The 27,389-nt window shown below is 34.8% G+C and overlaps 1 protein-coding gene across 1 annotated transcript; it reads right to left on the reverse strand.

The window, feature by feature from the left end:
* Window positions 1-4,471: 4,471 nt before the first annotated feature.
* Window positions 4,472-27,233, reverse strand: LOC114248427 (uncharacterized). The gene is made up of 5 exons (XM_028181672.2): window positions 26,973-27,233; window positions 8,905-9,079; window positions 6,664-7,481; window positions 6,141-6,282; window positions 4,472-4,711 (listed from the first exon to the last, which is right to left on the reverse strand). The coding sequence occupies exons 2-5, from the start codon at window positions 9,065-9,067 to the stop codon at window positions 4,581-4,583; spliced, it is 1,254 nt and encodes a 417-aa protein (XP_028037473.2). The 5' UTR covers window positions 9,068-9,079; window positions 26,973-27,233; the 3' UTR covers window positions 4,472-4,580.
* Window positions 27,234-27,389: the final 156 nt, after the last annotated feature.

A 27,389-nucleotide genomic window follows, 5' to 3' on the forward strand; every position in this document is an offset into this window, starting at 1 on the left:
GCCTCGTTTGAAGAAGGACATGTCATAGCACTCGGGAAACATCGTGGAGGGGAGCTCATTCCATAGCCGGATGGTACGTGGCAAAAAAGATCTCTGGAAACGCACTGTGGATGACCGCAGTGGCTCCAGGTAGTATGGATGAACTCTACTCCGGTGGCGGGCGGTGCGATGGTAAAAATAATTAGTGGTTCATTGGCAAGTATGTCTTCAGCCGCGTTAATATTCACATTAATCGAAATTGAAGATAGGATTCATCTGACAGGTGCTATAAAAGGCCTGTTTGAATCTGTGAAATGATGGAGCAAATTGAATATTGAAAACTGTTTACCAACATTTTTAGAATCCTATCCATAACACTAAAACTTTATTTTTGAATAATATTAAATATTGTTTCATAGACAATATTTAGGTGATTTTTTTATAGGCTCGTCCTGATGCTTTTAACTCGATCGGTGGTATGGTGTCAGAATATATAAAATATAGGAAAGTTTCGTTGGTTTAAATATTAGAAGCGGTGGCAACTATCCCCCTATGTAAGTATGGAAAATCCTTTATAACATTAAGACTGTGCAGATGACATACTTAAATGTAGTAAAAGAATGCATGCCTTCATACGCTTGTAGCTGAGCCGTCGGGCGTTAGCGATGTATCATCATCATCATAATCTATCAGCAGATCGAACAGCGAGGCAATGTCGTCTGATGGTAAAGTGTAAAAAATAAAATCGTCTAGTTTTTCATAAAAATACATTTATTTATAAAATGTCACGATACTATTAATTTTTTTAAATTAAAACATGCAAAATAGCTACTCAAAAGTTACATATATGTATAGTCGGATTTTTAATTAGACGAAGCCAGCTGACAGTAGCTAATGTCACTTTGTGAAATAATGTTGCTATATTTAAAGTAATAGTGATGCGTTCAGTTCTCGTTCAATCACATAAATGAACAATGAGTGTGAAGAGTTAATCATTAATTTCAAATTATAAAAGAATATTATTTATATTTTACAATAAAATTGTATTAAAGTGATCCAATATAATAATATGTTACTAGTAGTATGTAACTACAATCAGTTTTTTTTATTTTCATTACCTATGTACCTATAATTGTTATATTTTATACATCTATAGTTTCAACTATATGATGCATTGGAAATAGGACAGTCTTACAAGCTTCCTCGCAATGTTTTTCTTAATGTTTAAAACACTCGGTATTCAGTACAGGTAGATACCATAGGAACATAATGTTTCGTCGAAAACTCGTTGGTATGTACAAGGCACGGCTAAAATTCGAACCCCGTGCCCGATATCGGCAGTTCGGCACACTAACTATTCACTAGACAATCGAGGCAATTTCATTAATTCAGGAGTTTTTTCAATTGTTCACTTTGTCACAACACTATTTTTATTTCATCAAAAACTGACAACACAGTAAACGTCAGTTTACTTCGTCTAATAAAAAATCCGACTATAATTGGTACTTCTTTGAGCGGTTTCTAAAATCCACCGTTCAAATACATTTTATTTTTTAACGTTTGTAAATCTAACTTTTCTATTGCTTGAAAGCAGTTAACCAACTACGTCATTATTATTAGATTAGTAATGGCGAAAATTCCATCCTTCAAAAAATGCGATAACCTCAAACAACTGCTAAGTTGCTCCTTTGGACTAATAATCGTTTACTATAAACTACTTGCACCTAAATCTTAAAGCAGTATTCGCTTTATTTATAGACACACACACATAATTTTTACAAAAATAAATAAGTTTTTAAACACATAACTATAATTACCATCTCTCCATAGAAACGTTGCTTTGAATGTCAATATCACAGATATTTTCACAAAAGGTCTTCATTTTCTTGCTACATCTATTTTATCTTTATTATGTGCGTTGTTTAGCGCCAATTTAATTAGCAACCTATTATCGATGTATAAGATATTTATAAAAATATGTTAAAATCTAATAACATCTACAAGCAAGGCAATATTTGGTTAATTCTGCGCACATAGCGAGTAATCCCTTACTGGCCCTAAAGCATATCTTTTTTTTATTAAAAAATACATAAATACTATCTCTAAAAAGCACAAAAATATATTTTTGTATATATTGTAAATAAGAAAGAATTCATTATCAACTCAGCCTACAAATCTGCGAACAATGAAATATGTTTTGTCACCTACAAAACCACAATCTCTAACAAGTCTAGACCTCACGCGATCCAGTCATGATCAAATTGACACTAAAGGTCTTCCAGTTATGACCTTGATAACTATACTTTCGTTCGCATACCGATATTCGATTATATGTAAATTAAATATTTGTTTCCAATTCTCCTCATATATTTTTGTTTGTGCATTACAAAAAATATAAATGGCATTTTGAAAATCATCACATGTGATTACAATATGAATTACGAAAATATGACAACACCTTTCAATCGTAGTTAGCAGTTGTGTCTAACAAAGAGAATTGTGTTATTTTATTTTTTTAGTAAAGAAAATTACTCGTTAAAAGCCTTTATGAAATAACTCCTGAAACATACATACATATATCTATTTTTAATTATTGTTTTTATTAATACAATATTATAACCGCAAGTTTGTGCGAATTTGTCGTACTCATTCATTTAATTTGGGTGATGATTGAAAATGATTATATCGAGGGGTGAAAGGCTATTAATACGCGACATTTATCTTTTGTAATTAAAGTTCCCTTTTATTTGGTACTAGCTGTATCCGTCCGCTTCGCTGGGCATTTAAAATAAACATTATTATTTCTCATCCCCACAAAGATTCTCATCATTAACGCCTCCGTAACTGGTGTAGGGAGTCCAACACTCATATAAATATTAGCCTATCCATTAAGTACATGTATTTTCTACATGGATACCAAGTTTCAAGTCAATCGGATGCACGGTTCAATAGTTATAACGGAATATCCGTAAAAACCACTGTAGATTTGTATATTAGTATAGATTTGTATCAACCATTCGATTTAATTGAACTTTAATTAAGTTTACTCCATTCAAATAGTTGAAGTAGTTTTTTTGTAATGATATCTTTTCAAAATTTTAAAATTTAAAGGGCTGTCCTGTAAAGTTGCAAAAATGTTGCTTAAACCAAACAGCTTTTCACCCCTCGATATATTATAATTTTTCCTTACATTCCACAATTTCTGATGCAATTCTGAATGTAGTTTTTAACTTTATAATAACGAATTATATATAGGAATCGATTATTTAGACTTTATTTAATGATTTCTAATTGTATTTTTTATGGAATGGAATGTTAATTTTTCCAAGTTACAAGATTTGGATGCATAAAGAAAAAAAAATTAAGCGCATGAGATTTAAAATTATAGTCATTATTTCCAAAATGTTGTCTCTTGAATCACATACCTGTTACTTGTGGAATTCTAAATTATGTTGCATAGCACACTTAGTTCACTTTTAGTTAATAAAAATAAATAAATCCGAAGGCATTTTGCATATTAAAAAAAATCGGTAGATTTTTGTTTTCATTGTATTGTTAATTGTAAAGATCTCAATCTTTGTCTGAAATATTTATCTAGAAACGACAGGAAATATTTTAATTTAATTAAAAATAGTCACAATGGAGCTTGGCCGAGTTTATACTAGATTATAATATCAAGTACAATAAACTATTGAACATTCTTGCCTAAAACTAAGTAAAAACTTCTTTTAACGGAGTTTTAAAGTAGAATATCAACACTAATTACCTTAACTCGCTTATATAGCCTTTGAAATTGTTTAAAATTCAGTAAACAGTAGACATGTTTTTTTTTTTTATTGCTTATATGAGTGTACGAGCTCATAGCCCACCTGGTGTTAAGTGGTTACTGGAGCCCATAGGCATCTACAACGTAAATGCGCCACCCACCTTGAGATATAAGTTCTAAGGTCTCAGTATAGTTACAACGGCTACCCCACCCTTCGAACCGAAACGCATTACTGCTTCACGGCGGAAATAGGCGGGGTGGTGGTACCTACCCGTGCGGTAGCTCACAAGAGGTCCTATCACCAGTAAAAAGATAGAAAGTGAAGTCGTCGTGGCCTAAAGAATAACACGTCCGGTGCATTCGTGTTGAGCGATGCGCCGGTGTTCGAATCTCAGGCGGGTACCAATTTTTCTAATGAAATACGTACTCAACAACTGTTCACGATGGACTTTCACGGTGAAGGAATAACATCGTGTAATAAAAATCAAACCCGCAAAATTATAATTTGCGTAATTACTGGTGGTAGGACCTCTTGTGAGTCCGCACGGGAAGGTACCCGTCTCTTTCTGCCGTAAAGCAGTAATGCGTTTCGGTTTGAAGGGTGGGGCAGTCGTTGTAACTATACTGAGACCTTAGAATAGAATATAATCTCAAGGTGGGTGGCGCATTTAGCAGGTAGGCTGTGAGCTCGTCCACCCATCTAAGCAATAAAATAAAAATAAAAAATGAAATGGAGCAAGTAATATTATTAAAGTGTTTGTTACAATGTGGAATATATATCATTAAGCATTGGCGCCTGTGGCTGCGAGGGTTCGAAGCAACAGGCGCAGGGCAGTCAGCGTGCTGGCGCCCTCCGCGTTACTCTCAGAAGCACGGGCCCGGCGCGGACGTCTTTGAACAACCGAATGGCTTCTCCGTGCGTCAGCCCGGCCGTACCTCTACCGTTAACAGATATGATCTCATCACCTGAAAAGATAAAAACAATATACATAACGTGACCATACGTCCTGCTTTGGGCGGGATTGTCCCGCTTTCAGGCTGTCCGTCCCGCTGTCCCCAGCGAGAACAAAAATGTCCCGCTTTCATTTAATTGTTGTGAATGTGTTTATTAGACGCTTACCGAATACTTACTTATCCCAAATCCTTATTGTATTACAATATACATACTAAAGTATATATTTTTCCTTTCACTTTCCTAATTTACCACATCTACACTAGCTTTTTTTTTTTTTTCCTACCTAAGCTGGTTGCCTTGAGAGGCTATTCCAGCGTAACCCTAACGTTTGTAGGTGAGCTCACGGGGCTCAAACCTGATGACGTTGATAACACGAAACCTAGCAAGAGCCGTGCTTCGCAGAATCTACCACCGGATCGGAAACGCAACCCACTGAGAAGATCCGGCGAGAAACTCAGTGGGCTGTGTCTGAGAGCTAATTTACTCGTCGAGCCCTTCGTCGCAAGCGACGGGTTCACCGAGGACGGTGACCGGTGCTTGAAGTACCTAAAAGCACCGTTAGTGGATCGGGAGGATCCGAGCTGACGTGTTTTGGGCGACGTCGACTGCTTTCCATTCTGTCCGCAGGATCGGGAATGTAGTTACCGGCGGCCACGATGAGAGGGTTCTCGTGTCGTGCCGCTTTATCGAAGTGGCTACACTAGCTTGCCAGTTAATAGTAATTGAAAAAAAAAGGAATAACAAAAGAAGACCCATAACGCAAATAATGTTACATCACTTATATCCCCACTGTTCTATGATCACACATTATTATTATTTCATAAACATTCAGCAGGTGTACCTAAATGATGTTAAAATAGGCCCCTTCGTCACATACACATCGGTAGAAATGCATGTCTGCTTATGGGAATGCAGTTATTGTTAATTTAAGCCGTCACCTTAGAATGTAACACCTTTCTATAGTTGAACATAATAAATGTCAAAGACCTTTTAAAATACGTAGGTACTCGTATTGTATGACAAAGTTGCATGCTGAGTATTTGTTTTCTCCTTGTCTTCTACGGTCCAGGCAGTTAAATATATGTGTGCAGTTCCTACTAACCGCGACTCTCACTTAGATAATATATAGGCTGTATTCATACTACACGAAAACGTTGACAGGAGATTTATGATAATATAGTCCCAGTCTTCTGATGTGATACAAGAAAAATGACGTATTTTTTTTAACGAGTTTCGTTAACTTGATTTGTACGATATGAGTTGATTAGCAGAAAACGTTACGTAACGAAAAACTTTATGGCCTGTCCATGCTACTTCTATTCTCTTTGTCTCTTTCTGTTGGATACGATACAACATATTATATACGAATTCGATGCGATTCGGGCAAAATGAGGTTGTGTACAAATGCAAAAAATCGAGAAATTATTTTGTTCTATTCACCTTCTCGTAGAACCGATTCGGCGGCTTGTCCATTGTTAAAAATTGTCTTTACGAATATCCCCATGTCGCCTCGAGGAGAATCGCGCCCTCCCACAATGCTGAAACCCAAACCTTTGCCTCCGGCTGATTTTGTGAAGCGGACCTGGAAATTGAAGTACGATTTCTCATTAATTTTTGATTTGGATGGGAAGCTTACATTTATGTGAAATAAAATATTTTATATTTGGTTTGAAAGTTTTTAGGCGGGAACGCATAACTGTTTAGAAAAAATACGCAATATAACTACAGGTGTAGTAAAAGTAAATTTATAGTTTTTTCCATACGAAAGTCCGTGTTAGTTCGCGAAGACATGCACGCATTGATGTATATATATATTTAATGTATTTTATATATTTAATGTATTTTATATATTTAATGTATTTTATATATTTCATGTATTGATTGATTTTTATTGTCATTAGATATTCTCATGTACCATTCGAAACTTAAGATAGTAATAGTGCTTAAATTATATTGAAAATACCTCAAATTGATGTAAATCTCGCGGATCTGGGGCTGGTGGTCTTTTTTGAAGATTTGTCGATGGAGGCGCGGGCGGTGGACGAGCTGATCGCGGTGTCGCGCTCACTCTTAGCTCCGATACGCCGTTTTTCAACTGTTGCATAGGATCTTGTCGAGATTGTACACGCGGTAGCCTATATGGTTCTTCCCATATCTTTTGGTTTATATCTGTTGGCAGTCTACTGTAGCCGTTTCTATAAGGTACGTCTAATTCCACATTCTCGCTGTACGGACGCCGATTTCGTCCCTCGGAACTACTTTTCCTCCTGTCACTCATATAGCTGTAGTCTACTACATCGTGACTTTCATCATCTTGATTGATGAGTGGATCTTTCGATGCTCCTTTTGATCTATATACATTAGGAGAGCTGCAACGTCGTCTTACTGTGGCCGATTGTCTGGACGGCGAAGGTGACGTGTTTTGTCGCACAGCTGTCGGACTGGGAACATAAAATGTGGATGGTTGCTGCTGAGGTGGAGATAAGACGTCGTGAGCTGATAGAGCACGTCTTCTTAGGCCTCCACCTAATTTGCCCAATGCTCTTAGTAAGTCTGGAGCTCCACTTGTCACTCTTAAGGAGGCTGTTGTATAGACTTTTCCACGATGACGAAAGGAAAGTTTTGATGGGGGTGCCGGTGAACATTGGTTTGGCTGTCTCGGAGGCGAAGGAGAGCAGCGCACTGGACTTGGTTCACGGTTGCCCGAGCCGGGTCGTAGTCGCGAGCAGCGCCGTCGAAGCTTGCGCCATCTTTGTGATAAGTTAGCGTTCCATCCTTCTTCTGAAATGTTAAATAAAATATGATTGGATAAAATACATTCGATTAGATGCAACAAAGAACAACACACTAGCTGTACTGGTCCGCTTTGCTGGGCATTTAAAATTAACATTATTATTTCTCACCCCCACAAAGATTTTCGTCATTAACGCACCCGCAACTAGTGTAGGGAGTCGAACACTCATATAAATATTAGCCTATCCATTAAGTACATGAATTTTCTACATCGATAACAAATTTCAAGTCAATCGGATGCATGGTTCAGTAGTTATCACGGAACATCCGTAAAAACCACTGTAGATTTATATATTAGTATAGATTAGGATAGATTAACATAACCTATGTTATTCTTGCGAAATAATAACAATATAATAACGTAGTTTTTGAATCATGCTAGTTATTGTATTTCTGTTATTATATTACATTTTTAGAGAATTGTAAAGGTCATGTGTCTACTAAATGTATAATTATCTAAGATAGTATCTCATATGATATTAAATAATGCCGTAATAATCAGAGCTATCAGCATAATCACTCTCAAATACTTCCAGTGACGAAACTTTACTATTAATTGCTGTTTTGATTACAAATTTTAACAGGTATTATGAGTCTGGTCGGATGGATATTTTTTGTTGTCATGCCTCAAGCTGGGAAGCGGGTTCGAGTTGTGGTATCTATCTTTGCACACTTATAATTAAAGGTGTGCTTAGATCTTTCCTATCTCGGATTATTGAATATTAATATAAGTTCTCATATTAGATAATTACAATTCACGGCGTCATAATAGATCTAATACTGGTGTTAGAATGTCTTGTGAGTCCGAACGGGTAGGTAACATCACTCTGCCTATTTCTGCCGTGAAGCAGTAATGTGTTTCGGTTTTAAGGGCGGGGCAGACGTTGTACTGTAAAAACTGAGACATTAGAATTCATATCTCAAGGTGTGTGGCAGTATTTACGTTGTAGATGTCTATGGGCTCCGATAACCACTTAACATCAAGTGGCTCGTCTACCCATCTAAGCAATAAAAAAAGTGATATTATTACATTAATCCTTTGAAATCTTCTTCCTTATCAGCAGATCCATCTAGAGACTATTCGTAATAGGTGATATTAGAAACATGTCTTGTCGGATGCTCCGGATTCATTCTCTGTGCTTTTAGACCTCACAAGCACCGGTCACCGTCCTCGTCGAACTCGTCGATTACAACTTCGACGAGCGAACTAACCTATAAACCCATCCCACTGAGTTTCTCGCTGGATTTTCTCAGCGGGTCGCGATTCCGACCCGGTGGTAGATTCTGCGAAGCACTGCTCTTGCTGGGGCTAGTGTTAGCAAATAGCAAATTCTCTCAGGTTGAGCCCATGAGCTCACCTACCCGTTCAGGCGTAGCTGGAACAGCCTATCAAAATATGAGAAATTTCAACCTTTCTTATTGGTGTCGGCGTCAGAAGCGTAGTCATGTGCTCGCGGTTGAGGTGGCGCGGCCGGTGATGCAGGCGCTGCGAAGCTGTGTCGTAGCGGTGTCATACGCAGCAGACGTGGTCGGTCGCCACCACCACCACGCGTACCCCACGCTGGTGCGCCCATGCTTTGCAGTGACTGAAACAGTGTGATATATATTTTTTTAATATAAAGCCGTATTCCCAAGAATCTTAATGTGCGATTCAGTACTTATCTTACTTTGGCTATATATGGAGACGAGAAAGTGATCGGAACGAGATTAAGCATGATTTCACCAATATATTTTAATTAATAAAGATAATTTACAATATTGGCGTAGTATTTGCGAGATGGTTGAATAAACATATACGCAAACTCTTTGACATACTCGTATTCATAAAAATCAATGATATTGTAACCAACGATACATCTACGTAACGTCTTAAGTGTAAATGCTTAACTATTTTACAATTGTAAACATGATAATAATTAAATTAACACACAGAGATATACAATTTCCTTTTGAAAAAAAAAACGTGTGACACTCGGGAACTGCCGCGGTAAAGCTATTGCATAGCATTTTTTATCAACTTATGCAATTATAATTAGACAATGATAATTTAATATTAAAACAATAATAAAACAAGACCACTCTATATTAAACATTAATAAAATCAAAATCTTAACTATCCCCTTCACACTCATAAGCTAGATCGCGCGAGAAAGAGATGGGCAGACTTTTCATGATGCGCATGGAGTGTGACGTCACGCCACGCGCTTATTCACAAACACTACACAAGCGCAACGTGAATGTGTTGAACGCGAGCTACATGGTAGGCGGAGTGAGGGGTGCTAGGTTTTTTTCGTTACGGAATTTCATGATTCGGTCGCCGCGCTCAAGGCCCGCGATAAAAGCTATGCAATAGCTTAAAAAGAAGATGGTATACAGAATTGTTGTAGAGCAATTATTTTTGGCACCGAATAAATATCTAGTAGCTTCCAGTCTAAAAAAATATATTCTAAAATATTACAACTTAGTATTATCGTCTGTTTTAGCGAATGGTAGGCATAATTTTAAATTTTAAGCTTGTGCGTACTTGTATTTGCATTAAAGCATTTCCGACCGTTCAATTTAATTATTTCTTGGTCAAGAACGATTGCCGTATAAACTATGTAGAATTAAAAATAATAAAGACGAAATTGAATGACTAAGTAGTTTTAATTAAATTAATACGAATCATAGAGCCGACTAAAGTTCTACTGGCCCTCGTGCATCGCTAAATATAGTTGCCACTTGTACTTACTACAGGCATGGCGGGGCATTTGGTTGTAACTTAAAAGCAATCTCAAGAGTCGTTCCTGTTCTAATGGCATTTTAATAACTTTAAATATAAGTATACTTCAATTAAGTGTTCTTAGATAATTTCTATTGAATAAAAGGCATTGAGCATCGGTCGTCCTATCGTGGTCATTACAGAAGCCACGTAAATAGATACGGCTTAGTATTTGGAGTGGGCCCGGGAAGGCAAACATAAATTTCCGGTGATCAGCCTCGATACATAAGTTGAACCGTTCTGATTGCATTGACCTACATCATTTTATTTATAAATAAAATCAAGCATCATTTGTTGAATTACAATTGAGTGTAAAGAAACAATGTTCGAACGGTAGCTCCATAGAACATAAGATATTTGACAGGATGTTTGAATGCGCTAACGACATTTTCAAGATAACTTTGCATGTATACACATCATTTTTTGTTTGTTTGAGATTTTACTGGTCGGAGTTTACTACATAAGCCTTTCCAGTTTTACCAGGGCAGATGGGCGAGCAAGGGCTCAGCCAAGAAGAGTGGGATTTGCTAACAGCTACCTGAGCGCCTCCAAAGGAGACCTAACAACTCAAGAGTAACTGCTTCGCGGTATTAAGTTCTGGTAGTAACCGGATTCGGAATCCCGACCTGCTGAGAAGATCGGGCGAGGAATTCAGCGGGCTGATGTTTAGGTTAGGTTACACTTCGAACTCTTTGCCGAGTTCGATGAGTACGGTTACCGGGGTGTCTAGTCCTAATGTTAGAGCTAAAGGTGTCTAATGCATAGGTTATTGGATCTGATGGATCCGTATCACGTGACATATCATACGGAGGGTCGCCGTCAATTTAATGAAAAATTTACCCGCTTGGTGGAATATGTTTCTAATATCGTTTCCTTCAAATCGGTGACCCTAACATGATACAAATCCAGCACACCGACACCGAATCAAAGAAGCCATTAGTAACAAGTCTATCGCTGCCAACACACCGCTCTTCCACTGGTTCACCAAAACTTGGGATCTCATATCTCCGAGGTAACAGTTCTACATTACATGGACTATTCATTTCAGACATTAGATCGAAATTTTATTGCACAGCGGCTTTCATAATATTAATGCGCTTGTCCCTTCATATTGGAGCGACTGCACTATTTCTACTAAATAAACAGGATAATGGATCTAGCCTTTAGTTATTGGCAAAGTAAAATTTGTTTCTTTATTCTATACTAGCTTACCCGGCAGACTTCGTAGTGCCTCAATCGATAAATAAAAGACCTAAACTTTTGTATAAAATAAACTTAAAACAAACAAAAGGAATTTTGATATTTATCTACCTTTTAAACCTTCTCTGGACTTCTTCAAAAAATTCAAGACCAAAATTAGCCAAATCGGTCCAGCCGTTCTCGAGTTTTAGCGAGACTAACGAACAGCAATTCATTTTTATATATATACTTATAGATTAGGTCGGAATATGAAAAACAGCCGTGGTACGTAAAAATATTCACCCAGAGTACGTGACCAGTTGTTTTAATTTATCCGACAATAAAATGCGCTCGTTCTCCAAGCACGGAATTTAATTACCTACAGTACCACACTCCAGTTTCTTTTTCCCCGGAGATTAAATTTTACATACGGTAATTTGCAACGGATCATGTTTCAAAGCACTTATTAATCTATTCAGTTCGCTTGGTATAAAGGTTTTACGTAAGTTTATTTTCGTCGAACCAGGTATATATTTTTGGTAAAAAAATTAATCTCAGCCTTATTTTTCAGTTGGTTATTAGAAACGAATAATCAGAAGCATAACCTTTACGTTTGAAATAATGTAAACAAAGTGCTTTATATAGAAGTGTTATGTTTGTAAACAGATCCATGATTCACTTTAGGTATTTATTTTGAAAGCTACACGCAGATTTTTTGTGTAAGCCAATGGCGCAGCACCCATAAAAGTTTCATTCGCTTTCTTTAATAATTAAAGAGTAGAAGGGGATATCGGACAATGCACCCGAAACGAAGTTTACGGTCAAAATTAAAAAGTTAGAGGTACTTGACTATTACATATCGCAACGGCCCCAATTTGGGATTTTCTTGTGTTATAAGCGTTGAAAACATAAGTATACGGGACATGAAAATACATTTTAACTGTAGAAAATGAACTCCGAATATCTTTCAATAGTAATAATAAACCTTAGATACCTTAGATTCCATTATTGAAGACAAAGAAAATAAGTGCGAATTGAGAATAATATCGGCTTGTACAGTAAGTAGCCAGTGATACTAAGCACTAGGGCAATATGGCGATCGTGATAAAACGCTTGTGTCCACTACGTACATTGTTATAATAAAGTTATATTAAGTGCTATTTCCTATTTTAGCAGTCATTGTTAGAGCGAAGAAAGTCGCAGCTTATCTTAACACGGTCTCGCCTTTCTTTCAATCAGACTTTCGCCAAGAAAAAGGTTTTGTTGCACGTTTAATTGAAATTTTTAATTTAACTGTACTGTGTGTGTTATAATAACGACCAACAACAGAGATAATTTTAATTATATTCAAATTGTTAAGAACATTGCAAATGTTATGCAAAATTGGATAATATGCGGGAATGCTATAAATATTGCTGCAATATTTCTTGGCTTAAGCTCGGTCGTTATATTGTAAGGCGTAGCTCTCCGAATATATTGTTTGCACATTTGTATTTTGTTTTTATCCTACGAGCGTTGCAATAAGCGATACATTGAAATTTTTGTAATCTATAGAAAGCTTAATATTCTTCTTGATATTATGTTTACGAGTATATATGTAAAGAAAAACCTTCATAGTCTAAAACTCTTTAGTTTTATAAAAAGGTTTTTTCTTATATGTCATTGAGTGAAGTTTGACATTCAGTAAAAAGAAAGTTCAGTTTGTTAAAAATAATAATTTTATTAAATTAAGGGCTTTAAATGTTGTTTTCTCATTATACACATAACAGAAAACGCAATTAAGTCTTTTATTGTTTATTTATTCTGGAGTACCCAATATCATTATATATATCAGCACACGAGTATTCCAAGTAGTATAGTTTTTTCCATTGCTCAAAAAAAACCTTACTCGTCCAAAATAGCTTCATTAAATGCACTGTGAACAACAACAAAAAACTGAACATCAATTTCAGTTGTTGCCGTGAGCATCAGACCTACACCAAATTAGTATAATTAGTTCCATTCAACGTCGGTCTTCATTGACTGTTGTACAATACGAGTATTACAACGTGCTCATACCGGTACGTACTTCCACTATATCTTGCGGAAATTATCCATTATGTCATAAAGAACGACGTTTTAGTAATCCATTCTATTCACGGACTGACCTAAAATTCATTCAAAAAACTAACGAGTTTTTTTTAATAATTTAATACAGTTATAAAAGTACGTAGAGATAATTATGTTATTTCAGACCTTATTTTATTGTTGGTAGGGTTTGAATACGAAACTAAATAATGATGCCTTGAATATCACAGTATTGAAAAGTATCTGTGTCGTTACCGCTCCAACCCAAAGACGTAATGATGATAATAGATTTAAGCGGTAAGTAATATGGCTCATATATTCACGACCTTGTTCTTAATGGTAATAACTACCACAAAAAAGTCGTCTCAAAATGAATTCTCTACTTACTTCTACTACTAAATTACTTCATTTTTTACGAGTATACCAATATGTAAATTTACTTTTTGTGGCGTAAATGGGTGATCGGCTCTTGACCTACCCGGCTACCTATAAAGAGGCTACCGGAGCCCACGTTAATATCACCACCTACCTTCAGACATGAGGTCAGAGTCTCAATTGTATTGTACAAAAAGTATATCTAATATTTATATTGCACAATTATTTTAGGGCGTAATTTGAGCCGCACGCGTCTAGGCCATAAAATAGCTGTGCATTCCAGCTAAAAGGGTGTAACAGGCATTATACAATACAGTTTAGAGTTCGACTAGATGTTTCGAGATAAGCAATGAGTTGATCTACCTATACTAATAAAATACTAGTAATACAAATTCTGAAGCAGCCTACATTTATCCAACAACCGGAAGATCAGTGACCACGGAGCGCTGCCAAATTCGGTCTGCAACGGTACTGTACCGGCGAATATTACCGTCAGTTTCCAATCAAGGGGCCAACCTAGATATTAACTCCACAACTTACAGCTGCTTAATATATTTTATTTGCATTTTACTAAACTGTCCCCTTGATATTTTTATTTGTTGGACACTTGAATACGTCACACAGAATTAAGTTTCGGAATTATTATTGAATGGCTCCATGTTTTATTGAGGCATGGTAGTAAAATACTTATCTATTTTTCAAAATACATCTGTGATCTCTTTTCTTCTTATTGGGCAGAAAAGATCCGGCTCACCTGATGTTAAGTGGTTACCGGAACCTATGACCTTCACAGCATGAATGTCACTGTCTCTCTTGAGTTATAAGGTTAAGTTTCAAGTCCGATTAATGCATATTTACGCAATAAAATGTATTATGGAATACTTAAATGTATTATGGAAATACCTTATAAATTTGTCTTAAGCCTTAAAAAAATACGATTTAACTAATTGAGAAACGTCCTTCGATCAATAATAGTACTAAACGTCATTATTTCCTTTGCACTGATCCTCTTCAATTTGAACTACAAAATGAGACGTCTTTTTTATTGATTTGTCCAAAAAAGAATGTCATCGTTCAATTTCAAAATAAACATGTTTCATCATTTGCAATGTTTTATGTCGATATTATTGTTTCAAATGTTTACGTTGTTAATTCGATTTCGTAAAAGTAAACATATAATATTAAAGTTAATTCTTATAGTATGCACATACAGTAGCATTCCCAAAAGGTAATAAATAAATTCGAATGCTTTTTTTTTAAAGTGAAAGCGTTTTGTTGTTGAAGTGGTCAGTCTTTGGTGTATTTTTTTTCCCGATGAAGCTCGAGTGTTCCAGCGTGGCTCAATGCAAAAACAATAACTTTTGTGTATTTTGTTAACAGCAGATCCTTTTTGCTCTTGTGAAATGTTTTCGTCTTGTTTGCGATACATAATAGGTTGGGGAAAAGTCTTGTCGCATTATAGTATGTATGAACTTGTAATAAAATATCTTTGGCTATTTGTATCTGGCTGGTTTTGGTATCATTAAATGTTTAAATTTTAAAGAAGATAATTCCAAATTGTACAAGCGTCCCTCACACATCTTTAGCCACTCAGCAAAAATTAAGAGAGCTTGGCTGGGAGGTGTTAATGCATCCGCCGTATAGTCTTGACTTTGCACCTTCAGAATTCCACCTGTTTCGGTCTCTTCAGAATTCTTTAGGCAGTGTCAGGTTAACATCACGAGAGGACTGCCAAAACCAATTGTCGCGGTATTTTGATCAGAAGCCCCAAAATTTCTATAGCAATGGGATCATGTCCCTACCTACAAGATGGCAAAAAATTATCGAACAAAATGGTACCTACATACTTTAGTTAAATGTAAATAAACGATATTAAAAAATGTTGTGAATTTTCTTAAAAAGTGCGAAGAAACTTTTTCCGCAACCTATTATATATTTTTTATTAGTACATTACACAATTAAATATTACTAATAGTAAGAAGTAGCACTATTATGGATTCAGCTAATACGGGTATTGAATTAATTTATTTTTAAAATGAAGCAAATCAATATAAGTACCTAATAAATAAAAAAGCTACCATATTTTTTTTTAAATAATCGCTATTCGCATTGTGAATGTCTCTCAAAACCAACAGTTTTGTATAGCATTTTTAGAGCACAAATCAAATTTAAAATTATTAAAAACTAGCGACCCGCCCTCGCTTCGCTTCGGAAACATTAAAACATACATGAAACAAAAAAAAAAAAAAAAAATTTTAAAAAAGTAGCCTATGTTCATCAGGGACAATGTCGGCTTCTAATGGCAAAATATTTTTTTAAATCGGTCCAGTAGTTTCGGAGCCTATTCGAAACAAACAAACAAACAAATCTTTCCTCTTTATAATATTAGTATAGACTACGAAAAGAATGAAGTCATTGATTCAGATGGTTCCCGATTTTTGTCTTATCTTCCAGAAGAACACCTTAAAAACAAATTTAGCGTACGTAATTGAATTCTTATTAGAATAATTCTCGCATTAATATCACATTTAAATTTGTCACGATCAAATCTATTAATTTGTTTTGAGTAATTTCTTGAATTTCTTAGCTAGAGCTGTCAAATAATTTCATCACAACTTATATTAAGTATGATACTAAAGTTCTAACATAGTTCTGACTTAGCAGAACAGAATACATCAGCACAGCCCTATTGTTATTTTAAATTTATGTTGCTTTATGTTGCTTGCAACGTAACGGAGTGTTGTCGCCCACACTTATTAACCAAAGTCAGATTTATACGTTACTAGAGAAACGATTGTGGCACAATAGGGCCTTCGGAATGTGACCCATGTCTTGTTTAATATATACATACATTATACTTGCCGCGTTTCGGCGACTTGTTCTATTATACTCTGTGTATACATATATTCTTGTACACAGTTGTATACTCAAATGGTTAATTCCCAAACTAACGAATATCTTTATAAATTATAACTAACCTTTCAAAACTCATTTTGCTCTGTTTTAAAATCGCATCGTATTTCATAAAAAAAATTATGCTTAGATGGACGGACGTGCTGACAACGCACTTGGTGTTAAGTGGTTATTGGAGCCCATAGACATCTACAACGTAAATGCCGCCACCTACCTTGAAATATGAGTTCTAAGGTCTCAGTAACAGCCGGCTGCCCCACCCTTCAAACCGAAACGCATTACTACTTCACGGCAGAAATAGACGGAATGGTGATATCTACCTATGCGGACTCACGCGAGGTCTTGCCACCAGTAAATGTCATTCAACTTTTTTTAATGTTTAAAGCTTTAAATTGGATTAATTGTTTTTTACGATCGTTTTAAACTAGAACATGGCTTTGTAAACCGCAAGCCTAACCGATATTTATTGTTATTTAGTCTTAGAGGTTTCTCATTTAAAAACAAAGTTTGTGGTTATTTAAATTTGTTGTAACTTATATGAAGTCAGTATCCAATATTATTCCCAAGATAAGCAGCTGGCTGATGACATCAATGAAAATTATACGACAAAAAGTGTTTGTTTGTTATTATTTCTTTTGTAGACAGCTGAGCTTACGGCACATCCCATGGTCAGTGGTATCCGTCGCTCGTACCGTACCATACCGTGCGTGCCCATACCGTACCGTGCGAGTACCGGTGAAGACTCTTTTGAAACCAAAACATTAGATAGAACTAGGTTAATCAGAGAGCACTAGTAGGCCCCTTATTCTAGATTTCAAGTAGCTTAGTTACTACTACTTCCTTAGTACTAGATTTCATCAAGTCTATCATCAAGTCATCAATACTAGATTTCATCCAGTAGCTTAGTTACTATTTCCTAGATTATTTTGTTGAAACTTATTATTGTTAAGCTTACAGACGGCAGACGAGCCTACAGCCTTCCTTATCGTTAGCGGTTACCATTGCTTCACGATCATCAGGATCATCAGCCAAAGTCACAACCTAGTCCTTGACTGACGCTGAAGGCTGTGTTTAAGCCTCTCAAAAATGTAAATATCATATCGCTAGGATTTTTTTTGGAGGAGACCTTATTCCAGATTATAATGGCATGGTAAGCGACAGTACGCACACTATAAATGAAAGGTAAAGAGGAAGAGATTAACTTGTTGACGCGATTTTAATATTAAAATGAGGTGGCGTAATTACTTTAAAATTGTACGCTTTGTTGGCCTTTTGTTATGACTTCTTTGCAGGATCAATCGCTAGAGCAAACTGAAGATTTCCTGAAATTTGGTAGAAATATGTCCGGTTTAGCTGTTTCGGGGTCTATATGGAACATATCTATACACCTGGACTTTTATTTAAATGAATACGAATGATTTTTTATTTAATACATAGGTTCAACTTATTTTTACTTTGAAAAAAAAAAATAGCGTCCAAGCTTTCGAAACACACAGCCTACTCTTTTTAGTCTTAGGTTAACCTATGAGTCACACTGTGAAGAGGAATAGACGGTGAGCTCCGGATGTATCTATTTCTATAAAATTTAAATGACTACACATACGTAGATATAAGATATCTAGTAATAGCGGAAATGCAAAAAGTATCCAAATGAACTGAAACAGTCTATGGACCGCTATATTCTACTGTCATAGCATGTTTTTTTGGAACGAAGTGTAAAAGTTTTAAACACCATGAGTTCTAGTTTTGAACTCTTCAATACACACTGGGAAATTGTTTCTTCTTCGCCATTCTAATATGTGTCGTGTGTTTCTCAAGAGAAATCTTTGCGATTGAATTACATTGTCTTAGATTCATCACACTTTTTTCTATAGAACTTACACTTCAATTAAGTGTTTTTACTCATACCGTACTTTTTACGCAAAGATAAAGCTTAAAGTGATTTGTCAATTTAAATTATTAATATTTTATTATATTTCCAACTAGCTGACCCCGCAGACTTCGTAGTGCCTCAATCGATAAATAAAAGACCTAAACTTTATCCGTCCGATGGGGGACACCTCAAAGGAAAAACAAATTTGTTATTTTTATTAAATTTTGAGCATTTTCATATTTTTCTACCTTTTAAACCTTCTCTGGACTTCCACAAATAATTTAAGACCAAAATTAGCCAAATCGGTCCAGCTGTTCTCGAGTTTTAGCGAGACTAACGAACAGCGATTCATTTATATATATATAGATTAACATATCTTCAGAGAAACGAATAAATGTCGATAATTGAAGGAATGGTGATCTTTTTAGTATTTGAAAATCGAAATTTTAGTATAAATGTTTATAGTAATAAAATTAAAAAGTTCCTGCTTATAACACGTTGCAATGAAGATAGTAGAAAGAGCAGACAAAGAACAAGTATTATTTTATAGGAACTAACAGTAACTCTATGTTTTTAGAAGTCAAATAAACTGCGAATCCAGCATTTAATGAAATCGTTTTTTTTTTGTTTCGTGTTTTTGTGCACAATAATCTTCACAATAGCTGAACCAAATTAGATGCTGGCTTGACACTAATGAAAGCGGTTTATCTCAATAGATAAGCTCTGGCTGCCATTTTTACAGTTCTGACATGCAAATCGGTTTCAAATAAAATAAAAATATGACTATCTATTTTAAAATGCAAAACAAATTGTATTTAAAAAAATTTAGACCAAGTTCCGTTAAACTTTCTATAGCTAGCAAATCCATTTTATTATTTGAATTACTTGAAAACAGAGAAGTGCATTTAGTACACATGTGAGTGATTTATGTAGATATTTCTATGTATGTATATATAACATTCAAATGCAAGGTTTTGTTTATTGTAAAATTTATTATAAATGCTTTTTCCAATAATAGGTAATTGTGCCTATCACTTCTTTACTAAGTTCATATTAATTACAAATTAAACATTACTTAACCTCAACTATTATGTAATGATTTAAAAGAGGTTATTTGTAGTTACCTTACCGTAGAGGTTAGTTGTAAATTTATAACGGAAAGTCGTATGAAACTAGAATTTAAAGAATTCCCAATATCGTTGAAACAATAGAATCGTGTGAAAACAATTCATCTTTTGTGTCTAATGATGTCACCGCTAACCCTCACGCCTCCTCGAACATTCAATTAAGACGTTTTGTTACTCGAATAGGTCATTAAACTTATGCTAAACGTGTAAAACTTAAAATTTAGATTAGAAAGAATATTTATCATTTCTGAAAAAAATATTTAATACGGTATATAGTTTACCTCTAACTACTATAATATAATATGAAAGAATTTAGTAGCTTTTGATCTACGAATAAATAATTATTTATTCGTAGCTTTTGATAGTATAATATAAGAGCCAACTGCGAATTTTAGAGTTTAATTTGAATCAATAAAAAATATGTAAAATCAAAATATATAACCTGTGAGACAAATAAAAGTTTATTGTTATGACAAAAATAGCCTTATTCTGAATATCGTAGGCGCCTCACTTCAGACCATTATAATGGAAATTGGATAATAAAGAATCCTCACTTTTAGATAATCATTCCGATTAAATAAATTTAGTAACCTTAAAGTATGGATTTTATTGCTTTAGTTTTAGATATTAGCCCAATATATCGATGCTGCCAACGTAGGATGATTCCGCTACATTTTAAGTTTCGCTACATTTTGCAATTCTGTCACTCCTGTCGTTATTGTGTTGAAAAGTAGTTTGTGCAACATAATACATACTTAGCTTGGCCATAAATACTGTTACAATTAAAAGTAAACCAAATATTACATTTGAATTTGGAATCTGTCATTTTTATATGATTGCTCATTGACTTTTCTCATTTTCGCGCCAATACATTGTGCAATATTTTGCGATATTAAAATGGAGTGAGGTGATAAAGAGAACCGAATCGCGTGATTGCATTACACAAAGTAGGTATGGAGCCAAATGCAATTTTTTAAACTCTCCATACGCTTGGTATTAGTAAAATGTTTGTGTTCCGGGCTATTAATGGGTTCAATGAGACCTCCTCTGTTTGTGACAGAAAAAGATCTGGCCGTCCTCGTAGTATTCGTACGAAAAAGGTGGTCAAAGCAATAAGGGAAAGAATTCGAAGAAATCCTGTCCGAAAGCAAAATATTTTATCTCGGGAGATGAAGATAGCACCTAGAACCATTTCGCGTATTTTAAAAGATGACTTAGGACTTGCAGCCTATAAGAGACGTACTGGTCATTTCTTAACTGATAATTTATAAGAGAATAGGGTGGTAAAATCGAAACAACTACTGAAGCGGTACGCAAAGGGAGGTGATAGAAAATTTTTGTTTACGAATGAGATTTTTTTTACAATTGAGCAACATTTTAACAAACAAACTGACCGTATTTATGCTCAGAGCTCTAAGGAAGCTTCCGAATTAGTCGACAGAGTGCAACGTGGGCACTATCCGACTTCAGTGATGGTTTGGTGGGGTATTAGCTATGAAGTAGTGACTGAGCCTTTGAGAAGTACCTTTTGTGAAAAAGGTATCAAAACATCGGCACAAGATACCATTCTTGAGAAAGTAGTGAAGCCCCTTAATAACACCATGTTCAATAATCAAGAATGGTCCTTCCAGCAAGACTCGGCGCCAGGACATAAAGCTCGGTCTACGCAGTCTTGGTTGGAAACGAACGTTTCGGACTTCATCAGAGCTGAAGACTGGCCGTCGTCTAGTCCCGATCTTAATCTGCTGGATTATGATTTATGGTCAGTTTGAGAGAGTACGGCTAAACGCCATGATAATTTGGAGTCCCTAAAATAATCCGTACGATTGGCAGTAAACATTTTCCCATGGAAAGAGTGCGTGCTTCTATTGATAACTGGCCTCAACGTTTAAAGGAGTGTATTGCAGCTAATGGAGACCACTTCGAATAAGCTTTTCATACTTTAAATTGTTTTATATTTATGTATTAAACTAACACACTGTAAAAGTAATAAATGTTATTTGCAATAGAATTTTTTTTATTTTTAATTGTAACAGTATTTATGGCCAGACTAAGTATGTATAACGTTCACTATGATGTCTTCTCCAGTGTAAATTGTACAAAAACTTGCATTTTAGGACACAAATTGTTAGAATATATTACAATTGATTTCCTTATGTTGTAAAAAACATATATTTGGAATTTATAGTCCAATAAATGAATGCAATGTATGTATATACATAATAGCTTTGAATGTCTTACTTATATTACAAACAAAAATTTAATTCGTGCATTTAAATAATAACAACATAGCATCCATTTTTGTATTAATTAAATTAGAAAATTCGTTGATGATGTTGATTTAATTTTATTATAAGCTCTAAGAAAGAAGACGAACTCCTAGTTTAAGTTAGTTAATTTGTTAATATTATATTAACAGTTGATATTTGAAAAAAAATTTTAAATAGCAACTAAACAAAATTAATAAAGTAATTGATTGAAACAGATGATAAAACGTATTAAGCAGTTTTGTTGGAGCTTAAATAGACTTTATAAATATATAAATAAGTTTGTGTAAAATAAATAAGTAGGAAAAAACACTACACAAAAGAAATCCAAATAGCTTATTTCATAACAGTTTTTGTAAATTTCTCCCCGTTATTTATTTAGTATTTCACTCTGCTTGTTTTAGAAGAAATCACAAGAATGAGTTGTATTTAGTTTGCATTTCTTAAAATATAAGTTTAAAAAATAAAAGTATTAGTGCGATAAATATATTATAAAGAACAGAGACAGCTCTAGACGTCATTTATATTTTTAACCGGGTTAATTAGACGAACTGCAATATCCAACTGATCACTTTTTATATCACTTGACTAGCGCGAAGTGGATGCCATTTTGACACGGGTTATCTTTGTACGTGATTTTTACATGAAACAAACACATTCATATATATTAATTGTTCAGTGAACATTATTATTATTTTTTTAAATAATGTTTATCAGTCTAAAATAATTGTATAATATTTTAGTGATATTTGTATTTGCCTTTTAGTATAACATGATATTTGATATTTGAATTTGATATTTGAATTTGATATTTGAATCTAAATGTTAAGCATTAACGTTACTTTATATAGACTGACTCGTTGGTGCAGTAGTTTGCGTAGCTGACTGTTGCGCTAAGGGTCGTGGGTTCGATTCCCACATCATTCGTGTGATGAACAGGCTTTTTTGCTTTTTATCTGGGTGTTTTTTATCTATCTAAGTAAATATTATGTATAAAGGTTTGTATATCATTCTCTGGTACCCATAATACAGGGAATCATAATTTGGGGCCGGATTGCGTGATTTGTTCCCACTTATTCCTGAGTCAAATAATTCTTCGATCACCTGTGTACAGGACAGGCCTTCGTGTCTCGCCCACCTGTTCTGGTGAAACTGGAATGGCCTCCGGGCTACCAGTAATCCTTCAATCATAAAAAAAGGCCTTCGTTCACAGTTAGGTAAACTGACAAGTGCGAGTAAGTTTCCGTTGTAAGGGTTCCGGAAAAACTTTTTTTATTTTATTTATTGCTTAGATGGTTGGACGAGCTCACAGCCCACCTGATGTTAAGTGGTTACTGGAGCCCATGGACATCTACAACGTAAATGCGCCACCCACCTTAGATATAAGTTCTAAGATCTCAGAATGTAAGCAGAAATGCGTTATCCATCCCTATACTCGCCTGTTCGACATTAGCGACTATCGTCAGTTTCTATATCTTTTGCCTCTTTCTGTAGCGGGTTCGTATTGAAATTTATAAATTGTCGTAGCATCGCACACTACTCTAATGATTTGTTGAGTTTGATTGAGAGACAACCTTAGCTTTGCACCTACAGAAACATTCTCCTATTTGTCGATATTCAACGGTCGATAATCCAATTGCTCTTATTAACTATCATCATCATCATCATCATTCTTTCTTATTACCCTCTGTTGGGGTGTAGGGCTCGATAAAAATTTTTCATTTACATATTTATTTTCTTATTAACTATATAGTTTAAAATTTTCAAATACAAGTCCTAAAGCTAAAAATTAATATTGTGATATTCTTCCGAAGCCTTGCTTTTTGTCATATTTTTTGAAATTGGTTTTAATTTAGGCGTTTACGAATATTTATTAACACTAATGGCCGTATATTTTGATTGAATTGAATAAGAAGCTTCTTAAACTTTAATACTCGTTTGACATTAAATTCAGTTTCACGCCTGTACCTGTTCTGTTAATATCACTGAAGTAATGGTTAATATTCGATCTTGACATAAGCCAATACCAACAACAAAGAGGTCCTGTAAGAAGAGGTCCTGTTCTGTTCTCTTTCTACAGCTAATGAACTCTTCAATTGAATTACACGACATAGTTAATGTTTCCTTCTTAAAAGCGTATTACGATTTTGGTTAAGCAAAACACATTTTCCTTATTTTGTAAATATAGAATGACGTAAATGTAATTTATGAATTGACGGCTCTGATGCCCGTTTTCCTTTTAGTATAATCTTGAGTTTGTTTTAATTTGGTCAGATGTAATATGGCTAAAAATGAAAGGTCGAGAATCATTCGTTTTAAATGAGAAATACGAATTGCTACAGCGTCTTCGGCTACAATGGAAGAGAAGTAGCCAATCCAGACTTGTCTTACTCTTGAGCAATATCGATTGTTCAAGCAGTAGTATCTAAAATAAAAATAGCTTTGATGACAGCTGGCATCTCGGAGTAAATGATAAATCAAGTAGAAGAATGTGGTGCAACATGATTACTGTTATTTGTAAGTACCGAACAAAAAGTATTTTATAAACATAAACACTCTCTGAATGGATCCGATCAGCACATATATATATTACTAATGAATGAACTTCCATAAGAGGTTTTCCGGTACAACATGTGGGCAGAGCGTTGGTTGTGCTTCTAGTTTTCAATGTACATAAAAACCAATAAATATTTCTCAAAAACGTTTGATCAACGAAGTTATTTTGTTTAAATATCTCTATATAGTTTAAAACAAAGTCGCTGTCTGTCTCTGTTTGGGTCTCCACTTATTTTTTCTGGATCACGTATCCGATTTTGATGCAATTTTGACAAATGACAGCGATAAAGAAGAAAAAGTTGTGTATACATATAATTTGTATTTAATTTGATGGTGTTACATCAAAAAAACTGTTTTCATTAGTTTACAAGGTTGCCTAAATTTAAGAGAAAATGTTATTTACGCAAGCGAAGTGGGGGAAATCTATTTGATTAAGAAAAGTTTATGTGAAAATATGAGTGCGGTATATTCAACGGTTCGATAGAAAAAACGTTCGCTCCAGTGTTACGGGTGTCGGGAACATACTCACGATACAGAAACATCTACACACAGACCTGCGTTAGAAACATGTGTCGTAAATTTAGGATTAGCATACACTAATACCTGAGCCTCGGTGACAGGAAAATGAATATTAACATATTTTGAAGTCCATATTATATTTACCAATAGTTCCTGTACCAGGACTACCCTGTGCTGGACGGCGGTGAACTGTTTTAAGCGGTGAGTATTTATTCAATCTTCACCTGTTAGATGTTTGAACTCTTAAATAGAATTAAAAAAGATAACATATAGGTATGATATGCATCACATATGCATAATAACTTATATTACGCAGTATTTAGTATTATTAGTATCAAAATTATAGACTTAGATATTTGTATATGTAGTTTGGTCAAAACTATGCAATATGTTACTACGTGACAATGATTACAAACATTTTTAGGTATTACACCTACAAATATTTGTAACCTTTTTGATTACATAACGTTTAACTATGCGTGTCGTACTCATAAGACAATCTATGTATGTATTTGTAATGATCCTATAATATTTTAAGGCGTTACTTGTTTTTTGAATCAGGGTTTTTTGTAACTGACAAATTAATAAGTAAGACTTAGTTGATAACAATAAAACGAAAACTAGTTTTGTTCGAATGAACATGGAGAAAAAATAGTTCTATTATATAATAGATTAGGTAGGTATATAAACGAACATATTGCAATTACGTAGGCGGACTGTGAACGGCGGAACCATGTGATTTTCTTTTTTTAAATTCCGATATCACCTAAAAACTAGCTTCCGTGATTCATTATTATTAAGTAAACATTATGCGGACAACAGTATAGAGAAGTTTATGGTTTATGATACTATTATTTAGGCGTCGTTGTTTGTTCAGCTAACCTTAAGTTCTATTCGTGGCGAGCTTTGAACCACGATTTTGAAACTAGGAAAGGCACAAATGTTTTGTATTCAGTTATAGATCAAGGACTCGGATATAAGCAAAAAATTGCAGATCCAAAGGTCAAATTAACGTCTAAATTCAAATAAAAATACTTCGAGACTGAGTTTTTAATGAGTTCGCTTGATTTAAATTTAAATATCACTCGTGCAGATGATGACTTTTGGCCCACGCCAGATGCCCATAATTGAAGGATCTTGTTTGTGTTTTCTTTAATGACTCTAGTTACCATTTTTGGACGTACGAAGAATCTTAAAGGCCGTTATATCTACCGTACACTGGTCCATTTGCTACTATGTGTTTTTCAGTAAGCTCCTAAGTACTGGCACATTGAATTGTTCAAGACAAGTTTTGTTATCACGATCTAATTCATTTGCATAACAAATGCTTAACTAACAACACAAAGGATTAATCGTCTAATAGATTTAGTGAGAATAACATTTGGAACCACAACGTGCATACGGTGTAAGGTAATAAACTAGGGGTGTGGGATGAATGCACGCGCTGACGGTGCATTTACCAAAACGCTTTTACAAATAAAAATAAAAGTAGGCCTTATACAAATTGGCTTTAGGGTGGTAGAGTCTGCAATACAAGGTTTGCTCTTTAGTCTACCCAAGTATGACGACGCCGACGGAGGGTTTAGTTGAAATTATTAAGGGGCTTTGTCTATTTCATTGAGGCAAAAGATTGCTAAGTTTTATTATATGTTAAACCGTACTTCTAAATTACACACATACATTTAAAAAAAATGTATGAATATATCTGATTTCAATAAAATAACATAAAAATTAAGAATTTTAATAGAATATCAAAGGAGTTAGTTACTTAACATTATTTAAACATACTACGAGTGAAATATAGTAGCAAAAACATACAGTTAAATTTTAAAATAAACAAACCTTAATACACGAGAGCTAATTTTCGAACAGCCAACTAACTCACTGGAACGTTAATTTAAAAATCACTGTCATATCTGCCGGAATAGTTTCTAATAAAATATGATTTACACTTTAATGAAACGAATGTATAAACGCACTGCAACAATGCACTTGAGTATACAAGATATCGATCGTGACGTAACGTATGCACAGATGATCGGCCGGTACAGACGCCGTCGCCGCGACGCGTTCGTTCCCGGCGAATGTCGATTTAATACTAACATAACCTCAAATTTACGCGCGACGCCTGAAGAATTGTTATGCTATCTGTACGCAATAAATGGGGTTCCGTTGTGATGAGAAAGGAAATACGCAAGACCGTGAGAAGGAAAAAGAAGAAATGATTGTCGAAGGTGTATTTTATAGGGGGGACTGATG

Source organism: Bombyx mandarina, chromosome 05 (genome assembly GCF_030267445.1).
Source record: "Bombyx mandarina strain Sakado chromosome 05, ASM3026744v2".
Classification (NCBI taxonomy): Eukaryota; Metazoa; Arthropoda; class Insecta; order Lepidoptera; family Bombycidae; genus Bombyx; species Bombyx mandarina.